Source organism: Rhinolophus sinicus, linkage group LG17, assembly GCF_036562045.2.
Source record: "Rhinolophus sinicus isolate RSC01 linkage group LG17, ASM3656204v1, whole genome shotgun sequence".
NCBI lineage: Eukaryota > Metazoa > Chordata > Mammalia > Chiroptera > Rhinolophidae > Rhinolophus > Rhinolophus sinicus.
In genome coordinates, this window is record NC_133766.1 from 6,505,213 (window position 1) to 6,523,847 (window position 18,635).

General features: G+C 35.1%; 2 protein-coding genes across 6 annotated transcripts in view; both read left to right on the top strand.

Moving 5' to 3' along the window:
• The window catches only part of RABGAP1L (RAB GTPase activating protein 1 like), a 423,826-nt gene that overhangs the window by 140,359 nt on the left and 264,832 nt on the right, over positions 1–18,635 (top strand). The window lies entirely within an intron of this gene.
• GPR52 (G protein-coupled receptor 52) lies at positions 6,338–11,800 on the top strand. 2 transcript variants are annotated; one of them, XM_019726424.2, is made up of 2 exons: positions 6,338–7,502; positions 8,373–11,800. In XM_019726424.2, the coding sequence occupies exon 2, from the start codon at positions 8,813–8,815 to the stop codon at positions 9,896–9,898; it is 1,086 nt and encodes a 361-aa protein (XP_019581983.2). In that variant the 5' UTR covers positions 6,338–7,502; positions 8,373–8,812; the 3' UTR covers positions 9,899–11,800. The 2 variants fall into 2 exon arrangements, with proteins under 2 accessions (XP_019581983.2, XP_074178291.1); XM_074322190.1 differs by having other exon boundaries at positions 8,623–11,800.

Sequence of the window (18,635 nt, forward strand, 5' to 3'; positions counted from 1 at the left end):
CGGGACTATTAAAAATAAAGCTGCTATATACATTTTTATACAAGTTTTTTATGGATATATATTTTTGTTTCTATTGGGTAGATTTGATGGATCATAGGGTAGATATGTTTATTGTTATAAGAAACTCCCAAACTGTTTCAAAGTTGGGCCATTTGACATTGCCAGTAGGAATTTATGAGTTTCTGTTGTTCTGCATCCTTACCAACGTTTAGTATTTGTCAATGTCTTAATTTTAGCCGTCCTGGTGGCTATATCATGGAATCTCACTGTGATTTCAGTTTGCTTTTTCTTGATGACTGTTGTTGCTCAGCATTTCTTCCTTGGTGGCCATTTGTGTGTCTTCCTTTGTGAAATGTTTATACCAGTGTTTTCCCATTTTCCAATCGCGTTATTTGTATTTTTATTAACAAATTATAGAAGTCAGTTATATATTTTGAGTACAAGTCCTTTGTTAGATATACGTTTACTAATATTTTTTTCCATTCTTTTGACTTGCTTACTGATTTCCTTAATGATATCTTTTGAAAAGCAAACTTTTAATTTTAAGTATAATTTATTAAATTTTTCTTTTGTATTTATTGCTTTCAGTATCCTAAAAAATCCTTTTCTACTCTCATGTCATGAAAATATTATTCTTCTAGGATGTTTTCTTCTGGATGCTATATATTTATAATACTAATTTTTCTGCTTGGATCTATGATCATCTCAAATATTTTTCGTGTATGGTATGAGGAAGGGGTCTAAGTTTACTTTCCCCCAGAGATCCAAAATTTTCTACTACCATTTACTGAACAGATTTTCTTTTCTCCTGATGTGTTTTAGATTCTGTTGAAATTCAGTTGATTAGAGTGGGTTTATTTTTGGACTCTATTCTTTTCCATGGTATGTTTATGTGTCCTATGCCAGTCTTGATTACTGTGGCTTTATAGTAAGTCTTGAAATCAGGTTATACCAGTCCTCCAACTATTTTTTATCCCTTCCCAAGATTGTTTGAGCTATCCTAGTTTTTTTGTTTTTATATGTAAACTTTAGAAAGAACTTGTAAGTTCTTAAAAAAAAAAAATCTGCTTGGATTTTAATTGGAATAGCAAAAAATCTATAGATCAATTTGAGAAAAACTGACATTCTTAACAATATTGAATCTTCTAATTCATAAAGATGGTGTATCTTTCCATTGACTTAGGACATTTTAATTTTTCTCAATGACATTTTGTAGTGTTCAGGGTAGAGGTCTTATAAATCTTTTATTAAGACTATTCATATTTTTTTTTGCATTTTGAGGGTATTGTGAATGGTTTATTGTTTTAGAATTTTATTTATTATTGTTTGTTGAAAGTGTATAGAAATGCAATGATTTTTGTATGTTGACCTTGTATTCTGACAAAATTTACTCATTCTAATGGGGATGATTTTTTTTATTTTAGTATTTCCTATGTTGGCAATTATGTCTTCCTTTTCTTGTATGATTTAACTATTTCTTTTTCTTGCCTGTTTTGCTGACTGGGACCTCCAGTACTATGTGCATTGAAGTGGTGAGAGCAGACAGACATCTTTTCTCATTTCCGATCTTAAGGAGAAAGCATTTACTCTTTCACCATTAAATAACACGTTAGCTGTCGATTTTCCCATAGAGTGTTTCCCAGATTAAGGAAGTTGTCTTTTGCAGTGCCACAAACTTAACACTTGTTTATTAACAATGAAAAATATTTAACAAGTGTAACTTGTCTTATAATGAAATGAAGTTAACAATATAAACTTGTTTTGGCCTTTGAGAAGTCACTAAATCAGCGGAATGTAACATGTGCCACTTCAGAGGGTTTATTTTTTTTGTTTAGTACTTCAACCAAGTTGTCTTATACTGTTGATACCACATTTAATAGTACTACATTTAAAATACATTGATATGGCATCTTGCAACATTGGTCATTATTAAAATAAGTAAATAATCAGTATCTCTTGTTAGGTACGATTTTTCAAAGCACTAGTCAGATATTCGTATTGAATTGGGTTTAAGTAGAAGTATTGATGAATGTTACTCTTAATTTGAATATATTAGACTAATTATTTTCCCTCTGAAATTTGGTCATATATTTTATAGCTCTCTTGTGAATCTTGTATGTTATACAAGGGATTCCAAGGAACTTTGTGTATTCTGAGTGTCACAAAACTGTTTATTAATATTTTTCTGTCGTCTTATAGACTCTTCAAGCGATTTTTATGTGCTTTCCATTAAATTATATTAAATATTTATTTGTTCAACTCCTATTCTATGCCGAACACTGTAGTGTAGGCACCTGAGAGAAAATGAGGAACAAAGCAGATGTTGCCTTTTTCATGGGGCTTGCAATCTAGTCAGGAAGACACAATCGAATGAAATAGGTTCTTATAACCTATGATAAGTGTGGAATATGCTCTAATCTGGGAATTCAAGGAAGGTTTCCCTGAAGAGGCATTTGAATCGACACCTGAAGATTGCATCGGGATGAACTAAAACAAGTGTGAAAGCATAGTAAGCAGCAGGTACAGAGAACTTAAGGCGGCAGGGAACGTAAGAGACATGTGTAGGACTTGGGGACCGGTGGAGTGGGCGGAGGTAGAGCCAGTTTAGCTCATACTAAGCAACATAGACTAGAAGTTAAGATTGGATAGATATGTAGAGACTGGATTTTGTAGGACCTGTTAGGTCTTTACCCTAAGGGCACTGAAGTATTTTTTTAAATTAAATTTATTGGGGTGACATTGGTTAGTAAAATTATACAAGTTTCAAGTGTAGAATTCTGCAATATATCATCTGTATATTGCATTGTGTGTTCATCACCCAGAGTCAGTTCTCCTTCCATCACTTATATTTGACCCCCTTTACCCTCTCCTACCACCCTCTTTCCCCCCTTACCCTCTGGTAACCACTAAACTGTTATCTGTGTGTGTGAGTTTTTGTTTGTTTGTCTTGTTCGTTTGTTGCTTTCCGTTTTATATCCCACATAGGAGTGAAGTCATATGGTACTTGACTTTTTCTGACTTATTTGCTTAGCATGTTGTCACAAATAGCACTATTTCATCTCTTATTATGGCTGAGTAATATATTCCACTGTATGTATGTACCACATCTTTATCCGATCATCCATCGAAGGCCAGTTTGGTTGTTTCCTTGTCTTGGCCACCATAAATAATGCTACAATGAACATAGGGGTCCATCTATCTTGATGGATAAATGTTTTCAGATAGATACCCAGAAGAGGGATTGCTGGGTCATATGGTAATTCTGTTCTTATATTTTTAGTGTGTTTTTTTTTAATTTTTAATTTTTTAAACAGGGGAGTGATATAATCAGGTTTGCGTTTTGGAAAGACTGTTCTGTCTGTTTTGTGCAGCATGGATTGAAAAGAGGCTGCACACGACGCAGGAAGCCGCTGCAGTAGTCCACACACAAGCTGATGCCGGCTTGCTTAGGGGAGTGACACTGCAGATGGAGAGAAGTTAACCAATGAGAGGAGTCATTGAAGAAATAGATAAATTCCGCATGCATACACCTGGGGGACATTTAAAGAGTACTTTAAAAAACCTTTGACTTTATATTTGTTTACTTTTTAATATTTTAGTTGTGTGGTTACCCTTGATAGTCACTGCCTACTCTTTATTCTGTTTACCGTTGATGGCTAATGTCTCTATCTTGCTTTACTGTTTAGGTCCTATTGAGTAGTTGCTCAAGTCACTTACAGGTTTAATAATGAAATATTGAAATATTGATACATATAAAATAATATATAAAACATCTTTAAGGCATAAGTGAAAAATCAAATACTTGTGATGTGTCATGTCATAAAGTTATACAGTTTTAGCTGTTAGAAGTAATTCTGAAGTAATACCAAATAATGATTCCTCTTAGAGACTTTCCAACTAGCATTCATCAGTTGAAAGGAGAAGGATGATTGTATTAAGAATGGCAATAATAAAATACCTAATGACCCCTAAAATGAAGAGAATTATGCCTAATATAAAAACAAAGAATGCTTTATGTAATGAGCTATGTAAATATAACAATATTAATGGTCTTTTGTTATTAGAGCTTCACATTATAATTAGTTCTTATTAAAATCAGATCAAAAAAAGATGGAAAGGAGGAAAAGTGAGGAGCCAGTCGAAGCAGTCAATCTCTGAAAAGAACATTATCTTGTTAGAACTACTGAAGCTTTTGGGTGGAAGTTGGTGGGTCAGAGCACTGCTCCTCGAACTCTCCTTCTCATCTCATCACATACCTTTGAAAGCAGGTACAATTATGGGTTATTTACAGTAGTCTTAGAGTCAAATCCCTGCCAGTGATTTTGGGGAAAGAAATGTGTCAAACTAAGGTGATCGAGTATTTTAATTTCTCTAAAGGGAGTTGTTTTTGCCATTTCCCTGGTATTCAAAACACTACAGTTCAAAAGTATTTTTAAAATGTGTAAAGTCTATACTTTTAAAATGATTTGTTTAGATTTGGGTGACTTGAGGAAGCTTTAATAATTGATAGTGTTTTATTTTTCAGTGGTTTTGTAGTAAAGCTTGGTATTTAACTGTTCTTCATATGGAATGTGAGGTCTGTCCACATTTATGAATATTTATCAAATGTAATTTTTATTTTGAATAATTATTATTATTGTAAACGAATGTTAATTACATCCCGTTTTCTTTGATTTTAATACTTTTAGGTATCCCTAAAAGTCAAAATGCTTCCCTGCAAAATAGGACTTTCTAGCTATTTTTTAAAATTCACATATAATTATCATACAATATCATATTAGTTTCAGGTGTACATCATGGTGATACTGTATTATCGCACTTTATGAAGTGATCCCCACAGTAAGTCTAGTTACCATCTAACATCATACAAAGTTATTACAATATTTTTGACTATATTGTCTATACTGTACATTATATTCCATGACTTTATTATTAATATTTTACAGCTAGAATTTTGTACCTTCACCTAATTTGCCTGCCACTCAACCCCCACCCCTTTTGGTAACCAACAGTTGATTTTCTGTATGAGTCTGTTTTTTGTTTTGTTTTTCAGATTTCATGTATAAGTGAAATCATATGGTATTTGATTTTCTCTGTCTGACTTATTTCACTTAGTATAATACCTTCTGGGTCCATCCATGTTGTCACAAATGGCAAAATTTCATTTTTTATGGCCGAGTAATATTCCATTTTGTATATGTACCACATATTATTTATCCATTTGTGTATCGATGGACACTTAGGTTGCTTCCATATCTTGGCTTTTGTAAATAATGCTGCAATGAATATTGAGGTGCATATATCTCTTTGAATTAGTATTTCATGTTCTTTGGATGTCCCCCATGTCCGTTGCAGCAAAATTTACATTAACCTTGTTGTATTAAATTTAAATATTTACTTTCAAACCTCAACATGTTCTCATTCTAAGATTATTCTAACTTGTTTCATAAATTTTTCTTGAAATGAGAAATGCGCGTCCGTTCTACAATTTCACCTAAACCCCTGAGATTTTAGCAATAGTGTGGTCTTTTTGAAAGGCCATTCAACATGAAGGAAAGAATAGGCCTTTCTACTCTTTACAAATCATTGTTTAAAATCCAAAAGAACTCTTCTTAGACATTTCTTGACTGGTAGCCATCAGTGGAAAGGAGAGGAAAAAAGATTGGGGTTCATCAGTGTGGTATTAAGAATGACAGTTTTGACCTGTGTCAATCCTAGGTTCAAAACTCTGTAATAATAGTAGGCAAGTTATAGTTACTTTCTCTACTGCCTATTTTCTTCCTTTGGAAAATGATTATGATGGTACCGTCTTCATAGGTTTTTATAGAGAAAAAACATATAAAGCACACAGCATAATGCTTGGCACATAGATAAACGTTAGTTATCCTCCATTCTCATCTTAATTTTCCTGATTTAATTCTGAAATAATTGGTAAAATAGTTCTAAGTCACTTTTAAGAAGAGTGCAGACTCCAGAGGATTTGCTTTTTAAAAGTGAATGTTTATCAATAGTAAGTCAAAATAAATGGAAATATTTTTAACCTCCATCAAATAAATGAGCTTAATTTACTTCCTTCTAATTCAAGCATTGGATGACAAAGTTCTTTGACTCTTTGAATCTTTTTTATGTTAGGTTCAAAAGTGGACTAAACAGTCATTCTATTTATTTCTAATGCCTACTCTTCTGAGGTCATATTTGACCTTATATGTTTTCCCAAATAGGGTTTAGTATACAGGTGTTAGTTCCAATGCTTTGTTTGTACAGTTGAATACATCAAATTCAGCAGGTTAGTGTGGGTATGGCAGGGATGGGAGCGATTACGTGATTTTTAACTTCTATTAATCAAAACATAGCTATATTTTCGAGAATAAAAATAGTAGCTATATTACCGGAGTTCATGAAGACTTAACTGATGTTTAATAATTAATAAGTTTTTTCTGCCAATAAGCATTAGATTACTGCTGACTTTTAGTGTCAAAGTACCTTGTGGTAGTTTCTCTGCAGGTTTAAAGGTGTATCCCAGTTTTGTTTTTTTCTGTCCTGCCCATAGGAAATAATCTTTACAAATGCTCTAAGAAGAATACCTCTAGAAGTTCATACATGCCATTAATATGTTATAAGATCGGTCAGTCCCATTGTCTTCTTTTGTCAATCTTGATCGGAGCTTGACGAGTGAGTCTATAAGCCTGCATGTGCCTGGCAACTGTTACCTAGTGACAGTTTCAGCTGCAGTAGCCATTGGCTGTGCTGTTGATTGGGGCAGGAGGACCGAGTCACCTTTCTGATGGTGAGTTCTTCTGCATCGGCTCAGGAGGAGGAGGAGGAGCAGGGCTCCGGCTCAGGTGGAGGCAGTGATGCTGAGACTGTGAAGAATAGCCCCACAGCATCCTGGTAACTGCATCACAGTGAGTCGGACTTCCGAATCAAGCAGCCCAGCCTAGCAGCTGATGAGAATGAATGTAGGTGAGAAGCATTGCCTTATCCCTGCAATGAGAGAACTATTTGGTGACAAGTGAAAGTGGGATGTGCAAGGAGGACTGTCCCGTGGCTATTATAAAGGAAGGACCGCCCTGAAGGACTTGCTGCTGCACGAGAAAATAACTTTCGGAAGAATGCTTTCTATGAAGCTGCTGCTTTGTTCCTGAGGAAGTGTTTTTATTTTTAATGCATGGTATTTCTTCAAAAGATATGACAACAAAGGCTGACAAGAGACTCTTTGAAATGCCTGTACTTTAAAAAAGACCTTTGACAATGTTCACCTTATATCAGAACGACCTTGGAAGCCTTTTGGATGGATTCTATCTAGCCAGCCTTTCAGTATTTGAAACTCTAGGATATAAACGCATCTCAATGCTTTAGAGGTATTTTAAAACAAGACCGTCTTACAACCTGCCTGATGGCCCCTGTGTTAATTGAGCACTTGCTCAAAATAGAATGCAGAAATAGAAGAGACATTTTTTTAAACATATGGCTGCTACATAACTGCAAATGTAACAAACAAGGTAATTTTCCACTTTCAGAAGATTTAGTTGAAGTAATGATTTAATTTGCTAATCATCTAATGAAAATAGAAAAGGTAGAGAAACATAGACTATGAAGCCTAATAGAAATGCCTCAGTAATAAATAATGGCAACATTTCTTGTCAAATAAGCTCAGGGTGCTTATAGGAAACTTTCTCTTATTGTCTAAATTTAATGTATGGTTACCTATATATGTGATGAGATATAGGTGTGGTTACAAAGGTGAGAAATAACTATATAGTCTATGATCATGCTTTATTATAAGGAAGGTGGCATATTAGACAATGAAAGTTATTCTCAGTTACTGATGCTGAAATTAATAGCAAAAATGAATTATTTTCCTTTTGAAAAGGAAGAAGTATAAATTACATTGCTGGTGGTAGCACCAGTAACTGTAATAGACTAAAACTGTTTTCTTCTGAATGTTTTAAAATTGCATGCAGAATTGAAACTTCAGAAGTTTATCATATTTTGTCAGGTGTTAACACATTTCATATTATACCTTCCCTACTGGAGATATGTGTGTTTTCTCCTCATGAAAACTATAGGGCAATCTGGAGTCTGTTATCTCTGTTCTGCTCCTTTGTGCCCAAATAAAGATGACTCTTTTGTTGGGAAATGGGTCGGTGGTTCGTAGCTTTTTAAAGAAATGAGAGAAACGGATCATAAAGTTGACCCAACAGCATCAAATCTCCAAAGACACTGTTCGTCACAATGAACTTTTTCTTAGCTTTCCAACCAAATCTGAGATCTTAATTCCTTAAATTCTAAACTATGAATCCACTTCTCGTGATAGATGAAACAGGAAGCCTGAGACAATTTCAGACCTTTTCTTTTCTCATTCTTTCTAGTTGATCCCTAAGAAACAGCCCTTCTGAGGAGGACATACAGCCCACAGAAGCTTTTCTTCCCTTGGCAATTGATTTATTTATTTTTGTTGCAGATTTAATTTTTCATAGTGCAAGGTAATAAACCCATTTTCTCTAGAAGTGCCTTGTGTCTGCAAAAAGTTGTTTGAGACCACCAGAGGAAGCTCATGAGTGACCCTTTTTCACCGCCTTTGTAGCTTATCCCCTCCCTCCTCTCGCTCCCCTCCCAAAGCTGAGGTGTGTCACTGCTGCACTGAGGCTGATGAAGATCCTGGAACACTCTCTGGGATGCTCAGCTGTGACAGAAGCACTGCCACTGTCTACGGAAGCTGATTCTGAAACCCTCGTGCAGAGTTTAACAGATGCCGGGCAGGGCACCGGCTTGCTGTAGCCAAGGCTGCAGGTTCCCTTGATTCCAAGCCATGAATGAATCCAGGTGGACTGAATGGAGGACCTTGAACCTGAGCAGTGGCCTCGTGAATGTGACCGAGCGCCACTCCTGCCCACTGGGATTTGGTCATTACGGCGCGGTGGACGTCTGCGTCTTTGAGACGATTGTTATTGTCCTGCTGACATTTCTAATCATTGCTGGGAATTTAACGGTCATCTTTGTCTTTCACTGTGCTCCACTCTTGCACCATTACACCACCAGCTATTTCATTCAGACCATGGCATATGCTGACCTTTTCGTTGGAGTCAGCTGCTTGGTTCCTACTCTCTCACTTCTCCACTACTCCACGGGGATCCACGAGTCATTGACTTGCCAGGTCTTTGGATATATCATCTCGGTTCTCAAAAGTGTTTCCATGGCATGTCTTGCCTGCATTAGTGTGGATCGCTATCTTGCAATAACCAAGCCTCTTTCCTACAATCAACTGGTCACCCCTTGTCGACTGAGAATTTGCATTATTTTAATCTGGATCTACTCCTGCCTGATTTTCTTGCCTTCCTTTTTTGGTTGGGGGAAACCTGGTTACCATGGTGACATTTTTGAATGGTGTGCCACCTCTTGGCTCACCAGTGCCTACTTCACGGGCTTCATTGTTTGTTTACTTTATGCTCCTGCCGCCTTTGTTGTCTGCTTCACTTACTTCCACATTTTCAAAATTTGCCGGCAGCACACCAAAGAGATACATGACCGGAGGTCCCGATTCCCTAGCCACGAGGTGGGTGCCTCTGGGGAGACCGGACACAGCCCTGACCGTCGCTACGCCATGGTTTTGTTTCGGATAACCAGTGTGTTTTACATGCTATGGCTCCCCTATATCATTTACTTTCTGCTGGAAAGCTCCCGGGTCTTGGCCAATCCAACACTGTCCTTCTTAACAACCTGGCTGGCTATAAGTAATAGTTTCTGTAACTGTGTAATATACAGCCTTTCCAACAGTGTCTTCCGGCTGGGCCTCCGAAGACTGTCCGAGACGATGTGCACATCTTGTATGTGTGTGAAGGATCAGGAAACACGAGACCCCAAACCCAGGAAGCGGGCTAATTCCTGCTCCATTTGAAGAGAACTACACAGGAAATCAAATGTAATCTGACAGTGGTTTGCGATCATATTCTTCATTCATCTGGAAATTTGCCACTAGAGAAATATTTACTTGAATAGTTGACTGTGAGATGAAAAGACTAAAGGTTTCTTTTTTTTTTCTTTTTCTTTTCTCATGGAGAAAAAAACTAAAGGAAAGGATGTATAGAGGGCAATCTCATGAGATAATTATAGTGTGTGAGTATAAATGTGCAGTAATAGGAAAAATTAAGCACTGAGGATGAAAACAGTATCTCAGCTCTTCCACAGGACGTGAGCGAAGCCCCTCGTTGTCTCTGTCTCTCTCTGACTGAACTCTCTCCTCTGTCTTTGTCTCTCATTCTCCCTCTCTCTCTCTCTCTCTCTCGCTCTCTTTGTGCTTGTGGAAATTACTTACATAAACTGCCCTTTATGGAAAATGCTACATATTATATATGTGGCCAAGTGTAATCTTTTGCATCAAAGTGTACTTTTAAACACACTGGTCTGAAATCCATAGGTGGTCTCTCCATGGAGGATGCATAGTAAGCGTTGTGTTTTAGTACCTGCCACACAACCCTTTTGCTTGTGTTTTTATAATCTCTGCAGCACAAATTTTCTGCTATGAATAAAAAGACACAGTATTTTTATTTCATTACCGTAAAATTATGCTCGTCCCCTCCCCCTTTCCTAGCAGCCTGCTGTATTTTTCTCTCCATTTTTCTTGATCTGCATCCTTTGGTACCTTAATCCAGAAGTGTCTTAGCTGAAGAAAGAATCTACTATGTAAAGCAATCATGATATTAAATAATTTATTTCTTCCGACAAAGCAATCTCTAGCCTGTTTGAGATATTGTGTTAAATATTTTTAATGGCTTTTGGAAACACTTATTTCTGGTTCCTTTTAAATTATTTCATGTGCCCAAATGGTGTCCCATTTTCTATAGTAAAGCTTCATTTTCCTTTAAGAAAATCCACAAAGAATTCAGATGCAGGGACTCACCCAGATATGAGGTACCACTCTTAAAGCTACTTGGTGTGTCCTGGTTTTTTTTTTTGTTGTTGTTGTTGTTGTTTTTGAGTAAAAAAATGACCTTTTTGTGTTAGGACTACAAAACTTACTGTTCTGTCCACTAATCATTTGTGTGACATGCGTTTGCACATACCACATTTTTCACAACAAAGAAAATGTAAATTATATTATGTGACCTGTGCCTAATGTTTTCTTAGCACAATATATAGATCAATGTTCCTTAAGTCATCAACATTGGAAAAAATATACAAAAACTTCTTTTAAGAGAAGAATACTTTTGTTTAGTTGTTATTTAGATATTTATATTAGACCAAGCTGCATTCTTAGTGTTGCTGAGAATACAATATACTTAATTATCAAGTACAGGTAAGAGCTGTCAGTATTTTCTTTTGTAATGATCTGTTTTCATATTCAGAGATTAAATTAGCTTATTTTTTAGTGTGCTACATGGAATTGTGTAATAAATTGTCAGGGGTTTGGGTGTAGCTAAATGATATTTGGGAATTAGTAGTGAAGCAGGCGTGAGTAGTAAAACATCTAAATCTTACTTTTTTACCCTAAGTTTCTTGCCTGACAGATATTTTAAAATTTCTATCAAACTACTGAGTATTTTTCTTCTCAGCATTTTTGATTTCTTTGTTTTACGAAATGCGTTAATGAAATGTGCCTGTGGAAGCCCGCCATTGTCACACACTGGTGGTTTGGCTTCAGAGGTCCTTTATAGAAATGTCATCATTTTACTGAGGTTGTTCTGAACCCCTGTATATTTTTAAACATGTAAGAAAGGTTTAAAATAAAGAATAAAATAGTATTCTATATATCAAAATCAGACTTTGCTTCAGTTTAATAAAACATTTACTTGGAACAAAAGTTTACTTGTTTGGGATTAAAATTTAATAGTTTTACACTTCCGTGGTTTGGGTTGTTTATATTAATTCATGTCCCCTGTTTGCCAGTGGCATCTTGGATAAGTTGAAATGTGCCTTTTAAGTTCAGGCCAGTTCAAGGAAAACAAAGTTCAAGGAAACATAATTCTATGACTTTCCAGTTGTCATAAATAGGATCTTCAACGTTATATGTATTATTTTGACTCCTTTGGCTTGGCACATACATATAGTTAGAAGAGACTCAGGAGATCCCTGTACAGAAAACCTGAGGCCCTGCTTATTGTACGTTCTTCCTCTGACTTTTCCTTTTAATTATTAACACCAAGAATTATGAGCCAGGTACCATGTTATGTTTTACATATAACATCTAACCCTCACTAGAACCCTTTGTGATAGCTACCAAGTTTCCCTGAAAATAAGGCCTAGCCGGACAATGAGCTTTAATGCGTCTTTTGGAGCAAAAATTAATATAAGACCCAGTCTTATTTTACTATAATATAATACCGGGTCTTACATTACTTTTTGTTCCAAAGGACGCATTAGAGCTCATTGTCCGGCTAGGTCTTATTTTCAGGGAAACACGGTACTGTTATTCCCATTATAGAGATGAGGAAACTAAAGAAAAGTGACTTATTCAAGATCAATCAGTCAGAGGCTCTGTCACACTCAGTTGGCCTGGCACCAAAGCCTGTACACTTAACTGCTACGCTGTACTGCTTTCTTTTTTTTCAAAAGCTTTCAAACCTTTGTACCTTGGTCTATACCTTTTTCCTACAAAATTTCTCTTGAGTTTTCTTTCTGTTTTTCTCACCCAGATCTTTGCTTGAGTTCTTTTCTTGTGTTATGTTTTTCCTTGATCTTACAAATCTCTTTGATTAAAACAGCAATCTGATAAGCCCAAACTGGCCAGGTCAGTCTATACTTAAACTGAAACAGTGGGGCGTGGCGTTTCCTTGATATTACTTTTGTTCAGTTTTGTTAAGTTTTCCTTGAGTAGCGTTGTCAAATCTTTGCACATTTCTTACTGAAAAAAATTGTTTTGAAGAAGAGTGGAGGAGGAATGCTTTATTGTAGGCTGTAAGGGGAACCTCTGTGAGGCACGATCTAGGTTTAGATTCTCCATTTATTTTCATGTGCAACTAACTCTAGGGTAAACCAACTTCCTCTCGACATCTTTTAATATGTTTATAGGATAAGGTAACACTTATTTTGAAATTACTGTCTTTTTTAGATTAATGTGTTTTAAGAATAGCAAGCATAGCTATTATTTTCATCATTATATTGTATTCTATGGTAATTATCCAATTTGGTTATAAATGACAGCCAAGCAGTAATGCTGTAGTCTGTTACTAAGGGTTCTATTATCTGTGGATTGTTTCTAAAGTTATGTCATGTTGAAAGTCTTTATAACCTACCAGTGTATGAGACCTGGATTGAGATCCTGGCTTCTATAAACTGTTCGGTCTTAGGTAACATGCTGAATGGTCCAAGTCTTCAGTCTTCTCCTCAGTAAAAGCCAGACACTTGTGCCTTCCTGTTAGGCTGGATTTAAGGGCTAAATGAGATAATGCCGTCTATGTGTTCAGCATGGTTACTGGCACATAGAAAGTGTTCAGAATAACACTGTTAACTGCTGTTTTATCTTCGCGGCTGCCACGCTTATTGCCATCACAACTTAAACATCAGTAATTCCAATTTCAGGAAATTTTATTGTGTTTTTTTGAAAATTGTATTTTATAATAGAATTAATCCATTGAGCATTAGGATTTTCTAAAACAGCATTTTCTTTTTTTCCAAATCTGTTTAAACTCAGACTTTGGCTGAAACTCAGATGTTTTTAAATATAGAAAACTTCCATAATTTCTGAAAGCACATTTCCCAGTAATAGTTATTCATGAAGACATCATTTGAGATTAAAGATACCCAGCAAGCACATGTTGGGATGAGACCAGGATGATTCTGAGATTAACCTACCTCCCTACTTTTTTGTATTAAATGTGCTTCAACATTTTTCCTTCATCAGGTTGTTGATAGTAGGAAAGGATTGTTCAGGAATGTCTTCCCATTTGTCTTTGCACTTTAGTTTTCCTCACTAATGTAGAATTTAAGGTATTTCTTTTATCATATACATGTTACCTGGAAAAAACAAAGATGAGTAAGCAGATTCGTTATACATATATCATTATATGAGTGTAGAAATAAATGAAGTTGTTGCCTAAAAGAACTTTTCTCTTTCTCTCCTGACCCTGGAAGCTAATTATTAGTGTGATAAACAGGTGCAGAAGATTCTAAGATGTGGAGAAATTGGTAGAATGACATGCTGAGTATAGCATCGCTTGTGTTCAAACAGGTGGAACCATCGCTATGCACAGGAGGTTAGGTTACTGAATGGATGCTGTGTTCTGATGTTTAGGTTCCAATACTTGCTTTTTCCCTGAGCAACATTTTATTTTAGGATTAAGAAGGACATGTAGCAAGTGGAATACTCTACAACCAAACGTATAGATGTTGGGGAAAATCAAAATTATTAGAAAAGAAAAAAGACAGATTCCCGTTTCAGTGTTTCCAGTGAATGAAAGTTTTCACCAGTGCTAGTTTTGCTCTATAATTTAAAATAGTCATAACTGTTTTAAAACAGTAGAAGTGGTTGTCTTAAAATATTAAAAGTGATGTAAATAGATTTTTCTTCTTTAGTAATACTATTTTTTCACAATGTGCATTTACTTTTTTCTAATTGAGAAATTATTTTATTAAAAAGAATGCTGTCTAGTTCAAAAATATTTTGACATTTCACAAAACAGTTTTTCATTTTATAAGTAATATTATCCAATTTTGTCTTAATGCTATTTTCTTTTTAAGATAGTTTATATAGTTTTCTGACTTTTATAGTATTTGTTATTTCAGGTAAATTTTCAGAGAAATTTGATTACCTTCTACTTATGATATTTGATGTTCTTACTCATTTTTGCTTCAACACAATTGGTTTGAAGTGTTATTTGCTGAATCTGAAATGGATCTCAATCAATGTAGGGTTTTTTAATGCACCACTGATGGCACCTTCTAGCATTTTTCACATTTTTAACAGAAAGATAACCCTGTATGAAGGAAATGAGGTCTAGCTGGTGTGTTACAATCAGTACTTTTACTGTGGTAAATGGGACCAGATTAGTTTTTGATATTCTAAAATTCTAAGATATGTAGATGATAAATATCAAGAAACATGGCACACAATGGTAGAATCTTAAATGGAAATATTCGCTTAAATTCTAAAACTTCCCCAAATGCTACTCTGTGCAAGAGAAATCACTTTTATCTTTGACTTTAGAAATTTGAATTCAGTTTTACTTTATATTTTCTATTTAAGCAAGTATACATAAGGTTGATGCCAATTAACAATGCCCAGATATATCTTACAAATTCAAAGTATGGCATTATTTTATTTGGGAGGCCCACCAAAAAATCAAGTACAAAAATTATATAGCCTGTTCTTTAAAATTCAAAGTATATCTTTGAATGCAGTACAGACTACGAATCTAGTGAGAGATGATCAGCGCATTTGTCTGAAGTTATGCCTGATACAAGCAAGTATTCATGTGTGCACTCTGTGTAAAATGCAATTTTAAAACATGTACTTTATGTTTCCAGTAGAGTTTGAAGTTTAAAATAGGTATTATAGATCATACATCTTATACTAATAGGCTTTTCCCAGTTATTCCCTTTACTCTTTCGGGAATTGTATAATAAAATGCTAACTTGGTAAAATTGATATCATAAATGATAGATTTAGAGCAGGTTAAAAGATAATTCAGGAAGAAGAAGATAAAAAAGTCCTGAAAATCCAGGCCGAATTCCTTGATAATATTTTAACAAGTTAAATTATATTTGGATTTTTCTTATATTTATTATTTTGGCAAGGAGAAGATGATTCAAAATTTGGATTTTAGAATTGCTTGAGGTTATCAATTTCAAAATAGACCAAAGTTTGTTGTTTGTAAGAAAACAACTTCTATGTAATGTATATGTAGGCACAGCTTCAGGTGTACAGCGCAGTGGTCAGGCATCTACACCATCCATGAAGGGGTTTCCATGACAAGTCCAGTACCCATCTGGCACCCTACGTAATCTTTACAACATTGTTGATTATATTCCCCATACTGTACGTATTTCATATCCCCATGACTATAGCAAAGTATTTTAAAAACTACAACCTTAATGAAGAATTGTCAAAAATCAGACTATATATAACAAGGTTTGAAAAGTAAACAAGTCTCATGCATGCCTTTATGTTCTGAATGTTCTTTGTTCTGAATGTTCTTTGTAATGGATCTGTAGTGTTGTTGAAGGCATGATAGGATGGGTTTTTCTGAAACATTATGATGGTAAAGGTTTTGAGACGTCTGGCTACAGTGCTTTATACCGGGGGTGCCAAAAAATGTATACAAGTGGACACTTTAGTCAACATTGCTCAAGCAGTAGTTCGCCGTAATCAGAAGTGTCTGGATGCTGATGGTAACCACTTTGAGCACCTCTTGTAATTGCAGACGTCACACATGACTTGTACTCATCTTTCGTTATCGGTATATATTGAGTGTTACAATTTTAATACAATTTTCCTTTCTTAAAATGTGTATACATTTTTTTGGCACCCTCCGTATATGTTTTGTGTATAGTCTATAAAATAAAACTCAGCAATTGGACGGATCAATCTGAATGTGTGATGTTTTAAATCAACCCCTTTTAATATACAATTCAGTTTTATTTCTGTGAAACAATATAGTTAGAGAAAAATTAAAGGAACTCAAAATAGGCTGGACGGGATTGATTGCCTTATAATGTCCTTAGATGAAGCCCTTCCTTAGTTCCTAGTACATGCATTAATTGAGTATAAATTAATTCTACTGACTTATTCAAAAGGTTTATTATCTTAAATATTTAAAATTTCCATGATAACTTATGACGACTTAATTTATGGTACTCATTAAAAGAGTTTGCAAGATGAATCATTGAAAAATTCAAATTATTGAAATCTGAATTAACCAGATCTTTACATTCCATAATGACAAATTAGGACAATAAATACTTACTGATTGTGTTTATGTGTAGGGCATAAATTGTGGTTCTGTAGTACTCCTGGACCTTTTTAAGTTCAAATAATAACATTGAATTGTGGGAAGCAGGCAAGGTGGCAGGTTATCTAATTTCCAAAACTTGATGGAGAGATTGAAGGAAAGTCTTAGGAAAAATACAATAGATTGAAAAATTAGAGGGATCGATTCATTTCAAAAAATGAATTAACCTCGATATTTAGCCATGTGTTTGGATGCTCTAGTGTCAGAGGACACCGTGAGAAGTTGTAAAAGTGAAAGGAGAGGTACTGTTTAGCGTTCGACACAGTGCAATAACACTGTGGGGAGAAATGCACAATAAAAAGAAAATATTCTCTTATGTAGATTAAATCTGATTAGAATAAAATCATTAGTTTAAGTGGAAAGTGTAAGCTTTGAGGCTAGAACAAGAATATTCAGCCTGGGAAGGAGCCTGAGGGACTGTGCATGGCACACATTCCACCAACTCAAGTCACATCTGAGACCGCTTCCTGGAGTCGGGTTCCCTAATATCTGTCACCTGATTGTAGGTGACTCTAACTATCTAGAGGCTACTTTTATGACAGGCAGGCTTTTACTTGTCTGCCTGTCCATCAAGATAATTATATCATGTGGACCTGGTATTTTTTGATTAATCGAATCATTTATTCATTTGTTTAAGTATTTATAAGGTTGTTACTGTGTGTCAAATTCCATTCAAGATAATGAGATTTGTGAATAAAACAGGTTTTCAGTTCTCCAAGAGCATGTAGACTAATAGGGGATATACAGACTATATGTAGATAACTATAGCATAAGGTAGGAATTGACATATTAATACCCACTGCCTGCTATCACAAGTAAAGTTTTAATGGGACATAGCTGTGCCCATTTACTTATGTATTGTTTATGGCTGTTTTCATACTGTGATGGCAGAGTTAGGTAGTTGTGACAGAGATTTATGTCCTGCAAAAAGTGAAATATTTACCACTTGGCCCTTTTAGAAGAAAACGTTCTGACCCCTGGTCTAAGACATTATAAATACTTTTTATCTAGTGCTCACAGTAATAGAATGTTGTGCTTTTCTAATTGCCAAAGGATCTCAGAAGGAGGGATTGCTAATTTCACCTTGATTTATCCAGGCATCTGGAAAATTTCTGGCAAATGGGCAAAACCCTAGATATTGATTTCTTCTCTGTGCTTCCAGTGTTTGTCAATGGAATATTTCACTCCAAGTGAAACACAGACCTACTCTTTCTAATTACTTGATTCTTACCTTGTATAGTTAATCTGCATACTTATTATATTTATATCTTTTCTTATTTGGCTAAAGTTCTTTTCTATTAAAACTCACTTTCTAGTCTTTTTATTGTAATATAACCACACATTATTTTACCTTTAAACATGGAGTCAATAATACTTAACATTGGATGTAATCTTCAAACATCAAAACGATTTGTTATACTTTTTTCCAGTAACTGGTAATCTTACATTCTGAAAGAACTGATTTACTTACAAATAAGGAGGCCTCTTTTGCAGTGCTCTAATAAGCAGTAAAACAGAAAACCAAGGAACAGATCTAGCTGTACAGGAGCCAAACTTGGTGTTTTAAACTAATCTATGAGAAAGTTTTGGTTTTCCTTAAGTTTAGTCACGTGCATGAGAAAAATGAACATATGACCTTGACATTGATATTGAAGACATTCGTTTGGTTCTTTAGAATAAAAGTAGACA

Excerpts from the sequence above, each read along its gene's own strand:
- GPR52 (XM_019726424.2), top strand. The coding sequence starts at position 8,813 with ATGAATGAATCCAGGTGGACTGAATGGAGGACCTTGAACCTGAGCAGT.